The sequence below is a fragment of the Pan troglodytes genome, chromosome 12 (genome assembly GCF_028858775.2).
Source record: "Pan troglodytes isolate AG18354 chromosome 12, NHGRI_mPanTro3-v2.0_pri, whole genome shotgun sequence".
In the NCBI taxonomy this organism is placed as follows: domain Eukaryota; kingdom Metazoa; phylum Chordata; class Mammalia; order Primates; family Hominidae; genus Pan; species Pan troglodytes.
Window position 1 is genome coordinate 76,401,491 of NC_072410.2, and position 11,656 is coordinate 76,413,146.

An 11,656-nucleotide genomic window follows, 5' to 3' on the forward strand; every position below is an offset into this window, starting at 1 on the left:
AGGCACCAAAATTAGCTTCGTCGACCTCAGCCAGCTCTGGAGTGAACGCTGCCATTCGAAAATAGCATCTGAGAACTCTTGGAAACACAGGAGAGAAATACAAGGGTACAGTGGTTTACAGAAACTTACTGCGAAAGCAATCTCACTGGAGTGCTTTTTTAACGAAATACACAGGAAAGGGGCATTATGAGGATTTACTCCAATCTGTGGAAAGTGAATTATACGCTTCTAGCTCCCATCCTGATTAATTCTATTAAGTGTGATTGTTTTCATTTAGAAAAATATTGCAGAGGTAATGTTCATAAAGAGAGTTTGTCAAATGACCCGTGCTTTGACCCAAAATTTTGCTGTACTAACTTGCACAGTCCTATTATTTCTAGACACTCTCTAAAAACATTGTGTCTCATTTCCCCATATATTTGACATATGTGATTTTTAAAATCTTGTCTTGAAATGCAGAAGGAAGGATTCTCAAGCAGTTCCTCAAAAGGCACAATTTTCTGTTGTTTCTATGTGGAATTCATAAACAAAGCCAAGTAACCGAGTTTTTATGTGTGCTTAAAGGCACTCTTTCCTGCAACTGTGTGTGACGTATTTTTCCAGGACAATCTTTCTCAATACTCCAAAGTGCTTCAGTAACAGGAAGTCATAAAGGTAGGAAGGAGGCCTGTAAATATTTGCTGTAATTACTCATTAGTAATGAGAATGGCTGGCATTGAATTTTGAGTCACCCTTTTGTGCTCATGGCTCATTACCTTGTAACTGGAGCCCAAGGTGGTACATATGGGCTTTCCCTCACCATGGACACCCAGGTCCACTTCTAGGTTTCACTTCAGACAGTGTGGCTTGTTTCTCTCAGCACCTCCATTTCCCAAATATAAAGGAAGGAAAGCATGCTGGTCTTCTTGCTCCCTGCCCCCTAACCAGAGGCAGTCAGGAAAAATCTTATACAAAGTAGTGACAGTATGCAAAGTTTTTATCAAGAGTGAAATGTGTGTATTTTTTTAATACTATACTAATACAACATCGAGAGACAGATAAATACTGTCTGGGTAGACACACAGCACAATGATTTAAATGATTACCAAAAAATAATCATATACTTTAATGGATATATTTTAAACAACTTATAAAATGCTTCTGAACTTTCTCAGATTCAGCTCATGTGTCCTCTTATTCATAACAAGCCACTGACTCCCCTTAGTCACAGGCCAGCATCAGGGCACCTCGGACTAAAAATGAGACCAAAAAACTCAACCCGTTACAGAATTGATTAACTTCTAAGAATACTATTGGCTGTACCCCCTGCTTCTGGGGGCAGCCTACAGGGCAATGGGGGTTACCTTCAACACCACAATCATGAGTACAACATAATGGATCCACTTTCCTGCCCATGTGTTTGATTACACGGCCTAACCAGATAAAATCACTAATTTGTTATGATTGCTACCACTTATCTCTTAGTTTTTTTAATAGGAGAGTTCCATGGCTGGGGATGGGGGGGACAGTTCAAGAAGTCACTAGGGGTGTATAAGACACTTCTAACAATCCACTTCCATGGCTTTATAGAATTCACGAAACGTCAGATGAGTACATGGCAAATAAACATATGTTTCAATGGGGTCATTTTTCTCATTGACAAGACACCCTTTCTGAAATATTTTTCCACATGAGAAAAGGATCTGTTCACAGGATCATTATCTGGCATGGAAATTACTTATAACTTTAAAACTGAGGAATCTTTCCAAGTTCGGGGGAGTGGGGGCAGTGGGAAATGTGCCTCCTGGAAACATGTGGAACTTCTGGCAGTGATGTCATCTAGTAAGAGTTTTGCTGACGTACAAGTGGCCCCTGCAAACAGCCTAAGGCAGTCAAGCAAACAGGTATTTCTTAAGAAATGAGAAAAAACAAGGTCACTTAGAAGTGGATAACATTCTTGTCCATTCCACACCTGACTCTTCAGCTCCAGGTATCTCACAAAGGGTCTCGCCACTCTTCTTCACTTTATGCTTTCATCAGATCAGTTATGGGGCTTCCAACAGTGGGAACAGACAAGGGTCACCAAATTACACCCAACATCTACTTGAAAATTACAGATGCTATTAGGGGCACCCCATGGATGACCACCACATGGACTGTGACGCGCAGTTGCCAACACGGCTTGCTTCTCTCTTGATTAAGGTATGTGTCAATGCAATTCTGTTTGACAGCACTAGAAAAACTCAAGGTACCCTCTAGGTTCACAGTGCAGAGGCCAACAGTGTGATGGCTGTGAAGGCTCAGGGCTCATCAGCGAAAGGGCTCTATAGAAATGCAACATGCTATTATCACAACAATCATAGCTATTCTTTATCCCCCTATCCATTCTTTCCTTCCTGTGCTTGCAATTTCAAAAGATCAAAAGAGCCACAGGAAGTCCTGTGCATCTTGATGGTTCTTCAGAAGCCACAGAGGAAGAGCTTCTAACAGGTTCTCCTGCACAATGGAGTCCGAAGGCTGAAGTAATTATTGAAGTCTTGCCACCAGCGAAGGGTGGGATGTGGAAAGCTTTGAACTTCTTGGGGCAGGAGAGAACCACCTCTTGTCAGGGTCTAGGAAAACCCATGAAAAATAAGAAATTCAAGGAGTTCCATGTTGGCCTTTCAGATCTTCAATCCCTATCTGCTTGTGAGGTTTGATGCAAGTGATAAATCACAAAAAAGAAAAGTAATTATAATTATAAGGAAAACAACAAAGGCAGTTGTCATTTATAGAGCACTTATGGTGAGTCAGAAGCAGTATTAAATACTTTATAGATATCTTCAGTAAGGGAAGGGCGTATGGAACACCCATTGAGAGTATAGACTCTGGGGACCTCCTTTACTCAGGTTGAATGCAGCTCTGCCCATGCTACCTATATGACCTTGGGCAGTTAGCCCTTCTAGACTTCAGCTTTCCCATCAATGAAGTGGGGATAATAACAGGGCTTATCTCACAGGATTTAAAAGTTAATCCATGTAAAGTTCTGAGGACGGCACTGGCACAAATAAGACTGTCAGTTTTTTGTGTTGTCCTGATGCAAAATATAATTTCTATTAAGACCACATACATTCCTAGAACATGAAGGTCCTCCAAATAACTGTTTGAGGATGATGGAACATTTGAGGATAAATTTGTTTTCACAGTCATTTTTCAGAAGCATTAATAAAATGAATCATACCAGTATTTACCCTGTGCAGGGCACTTGGCTTCCCGTCCTTCCAAGACTGAGGGCAGACATGTAGGTGGACGGACACGCCAGCCAGGGACAGGGAAGATTAAGCGGCACCTCAGAACCTTTACTAAATACACACACCATCCTCCTCCCCATTCTTCACCACAGGGAGAGGCAATGGCAGTAAAACACAAGAACTGTCTGGATCTGAACAGAAAGACTCTGAAACATAAGACAGTCACCATATCAGACATCCAAGAGCAAGGGCTTGCCTTTTCCATATCCTAGAACCTTTGAAAGGCTATGGAGAGCTGAACAGACTTCCTTTAGAACAAGTTGCTTCTATACATAATGCCTTGCACACATTTTCAGAGATTTACACGCCAGCCTCTGAAACCCATTCACAAAGCCTGGTTAAGAAGCTCCCTCTCCCTTCTTGGCCTTCCTGGAGTCATAGCTGTCTCCACTGATATTCTCAGGGGAACAGAAATTACTACCCCTGTTGTCTGTGGAGCCCCACCAGCTCCCTTTCCATGTCCCCACCCAAAGCAAGTGTATAAAGAACAGCAAACATTCCATTTCAGGGGCCTTCCTGTGTATGGTGTCGAAGTACATGATAAGGGATACACCATAGGGAGCCTTGTGTGTTTTCTTTCCTCTCGTTAGCCCTCAAAGACTGCCTTCTCCCATTTGACCTTCCTTCTGAGCCAGACTTTAAGCTGGTGGTCAGCACCTACTCTGTGTGGTTCCGGGGACACTAGGAACAAATTTCTCCACCTCTAAATACACATAATACTCTTAAATAATTGTGTGTGCTTATGTGTGTGTTGGGGAGGGGGGCGGTTATTACCTGAAATGCTACTCAGAGCTTATCTTTTGCTTCAAAATATTAGATTTCTACAGAAAAGCATGTAGGCTGTCAGCTCTTTATATTTTCTTTCTTTTCTTTCTTTCTTTGACGTTGTCTCGCTCTGTCACCCACACTGGAGTGCAGTGGCATGATCTCGGCTCACTGCAACCTCCGCCTCCCGGGTTCAAGCGATTCTCCTGCCTCAGCCTCTTGAGTAGCTGGGACTACAGGCATACGCCACCACGCCTGGCTAATTTTTTGTATTTTTAGTAGAGATGGGGTTTCACCACATTGGCCAGGCTGGTCTCAAACTTCTGACCTCGTGATCTGCCTGCCTCGGCCTCTCAAAGTGCTGGGATTACAGGCATGAGTTACCACGCCCAACCCCTTATATTTTTACTTAAGCTTCCTTGTATCTCTTTTTTTTTTTTTTTCCCTAATAAGACTAAGCAACTTGATGACCAGGACCATATCCCCTATTTCTTAGTATTCTCTTCAGCATTTTAGCCAGAGTAGAAGTCGGTGTTGAATACAAGTTTGTCATCTTATGGATTATATCTTAGGGTGAATATCAGAGCTGGTGTCCATCATGTGAACAGGCAGCATGGTACTGGTGGGGAGAGGGGTGGAAGTACAGAGTACTAGGGCCCCAGGAGCTAATATTGCTAACTTGACAATATTGGTAAAAGCTAGACCTGTTAAGAACTACCAGCAATGGTTAGTACTGAAAGCAAAAGGGAAGATTCATCAGGCTAAAATAAAAAGGGAAACTAGCAGGTTGGCATAGGGCAGAACCAAGGAAAACAAAACAAAACCCCCAAAAAACTACTAGATTTCCTGAAAAGTGGAAAAGCCTAAATCTCAAGACAATTAATCACAGCAAGTATTTTCAAATGTAGGAGCCTAAAATCCTGGAGCACTAAGAATTATCTAATTGTTTCCTTCCATTTCTAAACACTTTACTTAATAAATTCCTAGAAAGTTGAGAATCACCACCGCCCCCCCCCACCCCGACGCACGGGCACACACGCGCACACACACACACACACACACACACACACAGAGAGAGAAAGAGGGACATTCTAAGTAAATTAAACTGTTTAGTCTCACAGTTTTCACTCCTAGTGAAAATGCCAACTAACCCAGTACAAAAATCAATCTAGCAGCTGCTTGAATGTTCTCTACCTCAAAAAGCAATCTGCTCCACTGAGGAGCGGTCCTTGCATTGGTTTTGTTTAATGAGGTCTACCTATATAAGTAGATTTTTTTCTAACTACAATGAACTCATACTTCTCAAAGTTTACAGACACTGGGAACAGCATCAATTCAACTCTGCTTCCTTTTTTTTTTTTCAAAAAGCAAACAGAATCATCACTTCTACTGCAGCCTAAAGGTGTTGATAATTATCCAGAAAAGCAAATCTCCTTTCTATAAGGTTCAGCGGTTTGAGAGTTGTGATGGGGAAGGCACTCCTTCGGAAATCATCCTCACTATCTAGAGATATTTCAGGGCTGGGGTACTCTCCTGTGAACAATAGGAAAATACATACTTAATTGAAAGTAATACACCAGGGTTCTGACTTTTTTTTTTTTCTTTGAGACGGAATTTCACTCTCTTTCCCACGCTGGAGTGCAGCAGCGCTATCTCCGCTCACTGCAGCCTCTACCTCCCGGGTTCAAGCAATTCTCCTGCCTCAGCCTCCAGAATAGCTGGGATTACAGGCACCCACCACCACGCCCGGCTAATTTTTTTGTGTTTTTAATAGAGACGGGGTTTCACCATGTTGACCAGGCTGGTCTTGAACTCCTGACCTCAGGTGATCCGCAGCCTCAGCCTCCCAAAGTGCTGGGATTACAGGCATGAGCCACCGCGACCAGCCCTGACTCTTATCAGCACTAATTTTCCTTGTGACCGGAGAACTCTTTTAACCTCTCTCGGCATCAGTTTCCTTATCCAGAAAGAGAAAAGTCTGACTAGATGATTTCCATGGTCTCTTACAAAATAATTCTAGGCTCCTTATAAGCACCACTGAAAAAAAAACTTGAAATGATGGCATTCTTTTGAACTTCATGAAAACTGTATGAATTAAAACTTAAATACTCAAGCCAACAATGTGTTACATCAATTCTGTATCATCCTGCGCTGCTGGTAATACAATGGAAACATATCAAGTGTGGAGGGAATATTTATTTAAAATATATGTTTAAATAGAGAGAAACTGTCCAGCAATATTTTTTCCCTTCAGAGTTGGAATAATGATGGAGTTCGATTTGATTTTAGGAGAGGAACAACTAAGTCCAGCTGTCAGAAGGAGGGGGAGATTGGAGATCCAGGTGTCTCCAATTCCCCTTCCACGCTAGCCCTGTACTGAGCACTACTGTATAAGCACTCTGGGAAGGTGTCTGGACCTAGGTCTGGCTTTGGGACTGGACTTTGATCCCTGATTATCCAAGGATCTCATTTACATTTGCCTGAACCACTCCTCAAACCCCGTGCACCCCAGAATTTCCACATTTTTTTCCCAGTGAAAGGACTCAGGCATTCCTGATAGATGCGTGCACAAAAAGGTGAGTGAAAGTACAGTACCCCCACCCACCAGGCTTCAGTTTCTGACATCTGTGATGTCACCGCAAATGCCCACTACCACCAAAACTGGTACTATCAAGGACACCCAGCCAACTAACATTTAGAAAGCAAACTCTTTATTATTAAACATTAACATATTTATCGACGTGTGAACATTCTGGGACAAAATCATCCGCCCACTTCTTGAGGGGCCATTGTTAGAACGAATATTCCAAATGTTCTGCCCATATTGCATTTGGGGGAAGAAACTGCTCTGCTAAACCAAAGAAACACAAAATGTAAGAACTAGTGGGCAGAATCATCAGCAGAGAGCCCCCTCACTGTCACATCGCCCTTGTGAGGCACTCAGAAAAGCTACAGCAGTCACTTACATGACAACACCAACTTTCAATGTATTGGTTCACATATTTTAATTACATCTTGGTCCCTAAAGAAGCCTGCAGCCAGCAAACAGACCCAGGCACGAAAAGTAAATGAGTCTCAAAATGATTAGCCCAATAGGAATTGGACAACCCCTTAAGGGGCTCTAGATGGTGAAGGACACGCTGTTTGCCCTGCCATTCTGCAGCACAAAAATCCAGGCAGGTCGAAGAGGGCGGACACCCTCGCGTGGCCACCAGCCCGGAGCCGCAGCTCACACAGCGGCCTCCAAGGCGTTTCGCAGGCAGTCCCCACAGTGGTTCTTAAAGCGGCCGCTCTCGCCAATAATTGGGAGTCTAATTACGCAACGTTCTTCCCGCTCCCATTCCCGCTTCTTCTCTCTTTCCAACAGTCCGCTAACGAAGCAGGTACTGTAGCTGGGTGTGTCGAAATCATTTTTCCCCTGCTCCCAAGTTTCTCGGTATATACGGTACAAAACTGCACAAAACCCGGCGCTAAGGAGCGCAGGAGGAGCTGACACTTCACACATTTGTCAAGATTACTGTCAGGCCCCACCTCGGCGATTGCCACATTCCCGATAGGCATCGCAGTTGTAAAATACACAAGTTCCCTCCCCGGCTCCGGACCCGAAAGCGTCTGCAGGCGCTGTCCATAACTTTAATTTTCGATGGTTCAGTCATTATTAGCATTATGATTGGTTTTTACAAAACGCACTGGAATCTTAAGAGTCTTTTCCTTGCTCTGCTGCCTTCAAAAGACATGGAACCCCAGGACGGCTCCGAGGGCCCTGGGAATGTGCCGGCTGCAGTCTCAGGGCTCCCTCACTTGTCTTGGGTCTGAGGGCGCGACGGTGACGAGAAAGGGGGGACTGCGGCCAGGAAAGGGGAGCAGAGCCCAATCCCCTCCCCTAGCGATCCCGCAGTGAAGGGCCCGGGCGCCGAGCCAGGACAGGCGCGATTCGCTCCCGTCTATCAAATTCTTATCGGTGCCCCGAGGTGGGAACCGCTGCTTTCGACCGGAGGATACACGGTTTCTGGCTCCAGTCCCGTAGTGGAAGTTGGAACAAGAGCAAATCAACCTCGGCAGTGAGCCCTCCCGGCCAGTCACCTCCCTCCCTTAGCGAGTCGGTCCTCCTCATCCTCGCACCTCTTCACTGCCGCTCCGCCGCTGGTTTCCCGCGGCTCAGGCGGTTCAGCCGGCCGCGCGTTGGATTCCAGCTTCCCGCAGCATAGCCTCGCCAAGCCGCGGCCGAGCGCGGGGCTGGAAGCTCCAGGCCACTGGGGCCGCACGGGTGGAGGCAGGAGGAGAAAGGGGACAGGCGGCGAGCCGCACACATTTGCAGAAGATGAGGCCCTACCTGCTTCTGCGCGGCCGCGCAGAGGGCTCGAACCCTCGCTCGGGTAGCGCCGGGCCCGGCTGGACTGGGAGCGGCCGGGAGAGGGCGAGAGGGCAGCAAGAAATGGCCAGAGTTGCCTCTCACCCAGTGCCGAGAGGCTCGCGAGGGCAGGCGGGCAGATCGTGGCTGCCCTTCTCTGTCCTCTTAGGAGACAGACACCCGGACCTGCCAGGGACATCCAGTGTTGCCGTCCGCTTCCTACACACCGAACCATCTGCCCCCGCAGGGCAATCCAGGTCACTCACTACCTACTCTCCCCAGAGTCAAGGTGCGGCACGAGGAAGTGGGTTCTCCAACCTTCGGTGGGGTCTGGAGCCCGGCAGCGGGGCGCTCTGAAGGGTCCTGGCTCCTCGGTAGGATCGTGTCCCTGAGCCGCTCTCCGCCTCCCGCCCCCCTTTGCCCACTTGGGCCGCGGCGCGGGCATAGGAGCGCATTTGGAAGGACTCCGGGAATCCAGAGAAAAATAGAGACGTGGATGCTGCCCCAACATGAGAGACCAGAGAAAGTCGAGGACATGCACCCACAAACATTTCCAAGCGCCGGTGGCCACGGTAATCTGGTGCGGGGCGGCTGGGAGATTTTCAAAGGCACCGCGGAAGCACCTCCGACCTCCAGGCCATCTCCCTCGGCCTCCTGGCCTCGCCGTGCGCGCAAATCCCCGACTCCTCCGAGCCGCAGAAGTCTCTACTGCAAAGCTGCTGCTCCGCGCCCCCAAACCGGGCACATGCTCTCCCCCTCACAGCCCTCCAAACCGAGCCTCGAGCTCCGAAGACCTCTCAGCACTCTTCTCCCAACCACTCTCGGTCGCGCCTGCCCCGCGCAGCCCGGCCCTGGCCTCGGACCGGCCCCCTGATCGGCCCGGACGCCCGCTTACCTTTTCTTCTCCTTGTCAGCTGTCATTGTCGCTGTGGCCCTTTGAGACGTTCAGACGCCGAGCACCTGGGCTCCCTGGCGGGTGGGGGGCTGTGGCCCTCGTCCGCTCCCCACGGCCCGGGCGGGTGGTGAAGGTCCGAGGTGCGCGCAGGTCCCGAGCGCCCCGCGCAGTCAGGTGGAAGGTGGCGCGCGGCGGGCTAGGTGCGGGGGCGGGGGTGGAGAAAGGTGACTGGGAGGAACCTGCGCGCGGAGGCGGGGTCCGGGGAAGGAGTGGGTGGAGGCTGTCAGACCCGAAAAGAGGACGGAGAGAAGGGAACCCAAGTTCCTTTTTCCCTGGAAAAGGAGTCACTTTTCTGAGTTTTCAAAGAAAAAAAAAAAGTGGCTCGAATGCTGGGAGTCGGAAGGAGTCGGAGGCCGGGCTGAGCTGACCATACAGTCTCAGGACACTGCCGAGGATTGTACGGCCGCCTCAGGAGCGCTGGGGCGGAAGCGCGGCGGGCACCGGACCCGTGTGGCGGTCCGCTCGCGAGTGTAAAGCTCCCGCGGCCGGCAGCCCACTTTAAAAACTCCGTCGGCCGGCTTGGGGCGGGCGCGGAGGGCGGGGGGCGGGCACCGGCGCGGGGGTGGGGGCGGGCACGCGCCGGCAGGCCCCGCCCGCGCCGAGCTCCGGGCGGCTCACTGCGTCCCGGCCAATGGGGACGCGCGGCCGCAGCCTCTGCCCTGACCCTGGCCCGCCTCCTGCCCCCGCGCTGCGCCCCGCCTCCTGCCTCCGCACTTCGAGGACTTGTTTATGAGGTCGTCTGGGCGGCGGGTAGCGGGGTGGGACTCCGCGTCGGGGAGACGCAGCCTGCGCAGGGCCGAGGGGCAGCCGGGAGCCGGGCTCCGGGATTGCTGCGGGGGACGGCAGTTGCGCCACAGCGTCGGTGTCCTCGTACCGGCGCCGTGCCCTTGGAACGAGGGCAGGACCGCGGGCAGCGCCGGGCCAGCGCGGAGCCCCTCCACGCTGCTGCGCTCCTGCGTCCCTGGCCCTGTGGCGTGGCCCTCGGGCCAGGTGGGGATAATTTCTCGGCCCCCAGCGGCTGCGTTTCGGGCGTGGGCGATGCGCCCTTTTCGGTGGGACGCAGCTGACTTGACCGTCTGGGAGAAACAGTGCAAGGAAATTGATCTAGGGCTGCGGCTGCTCTTCCTTCCCTCTCCCAGCAGGGTGGTTGCTTACCGGCTTGTGCCAGGCGGTTTGGTTTTGGCGGGGATGCGGGAGAGGAGGCCCTTTGAGCCGCCCGACCTTCTGTCCCTACTCTCGGCACCCCGCCGCTCCTGCGCGGGCCGGGGCGAGTTCAGAATTGGAGAAGTCAGTCTGGTTCCCCAGTGTGATCTTGGAGTGACAAGAGTTGGCCATGTGCCCTCAAGTCACTGCATCTCAGGCCTGCCCTCTCTGCCGCCAGGGTCGATGGAAGTCTTGGGAAACGCAAAGGCTACAGGTGTTGGAAATTCGTAGATTTAAGGGCTCACACAGGTAACGGTTAGCGCTCAGGGATTTTCCAGCGGCGCTTTTGACGCTGCCTTCCATCTCCGGGCCCAGTGCTCCCCTGCCCCGCGCTGAGCTGTCTCCCACTCGCTACCGGCGATGGGGAAGGGACATCTGGGGAGAGGACAGGGGACGCCCTTAGTTTTTGAAGCCTGTGGAAGGACCCATGAGTTTCACAGGTGTAACTTGAAGTTGGAAAGCGAGGGCCAAAGAACTGGTCTATATCTCTCCCTTTAGCCTATTGCCACATTTTATACTAGAACGATCTACAGAAACGATTTGAAGAGAAGGGTAGGTTTCAGCGCCATAATAAAAATGAACACGTGTTTTCCCCGTGTACACAGAAAGGGTTGGGGGAGATACTTTTCAGGAGCCTGGAGAAAGCAAAGTGGGGAGAGGGCAAAAACTGACGAAGAATTGGGAAATACTTTTTTTTTTTTTTTGAGACTGAGTCTCACTCTGTCGCCCAGGCTGGAGTGCTGTGGCCCCATCTCGACTCACTGCAACCTCCGCTTCCCGCGATTCTTGTGGCTCAGCTTCCGGAGTAACTGGAATTAAAGGCGCCCACCACCACCCTCAGCTAATTTTTGTATTTTTAGTAGAGACGGGAGTTTTACCATGTTGGCCAGGCTGGTCTCAAACTCCTGACCTCAAGTGATCTGCCCGCCTTGGCCTCTCAAAGTATTGGGATTACAGGCGTGAGTCACTGTGCCCGGCCGGGAAGTAGACGTATTTTGTCATTTTCTCAGATCTCGGGGCACGGAGCACCTATACAGGTTGATAGTCAACGAATTCAAAGATTGCAAATCTCTCTCTAGCGAACTATTTCATGGGGCTGGTGGGTTTCAGGAA

General features: G+C 50.0%; 1 protein-coding gene across 2 annotated transcripts in view; it reads right to left on the reverse strand.

Annotated features, from left to right (window-relative positions):
- The window catches only part of EPAS1 (endothelial PAS domain protein 1), an 89,339-nt gene extending 79,435 nt beyond the window's left edge, over nucleotides 1-9,904 (reverse strand). The window contains exon 1 of one of the 2 annotated variants that reach the window (XM_001147219.7): nucleotides 9,281-9,904. In XM_001147219.7, the coding sequence (XP_001147219.1) occupies nucleotides 9,281-9,306 (26 nt within the window). In that variant the 5' untranslated portion in view covers nucleotides 9,307-9,904. The remainder of the gene's footprint in view (nucleotides 1-9,280) is intronic. The other variant, XM_054677824.2, reaches the window with a different exon arrangement.
- Nucleotides 9,905-11,656: the final 1,752 nt, after the last annotated feature.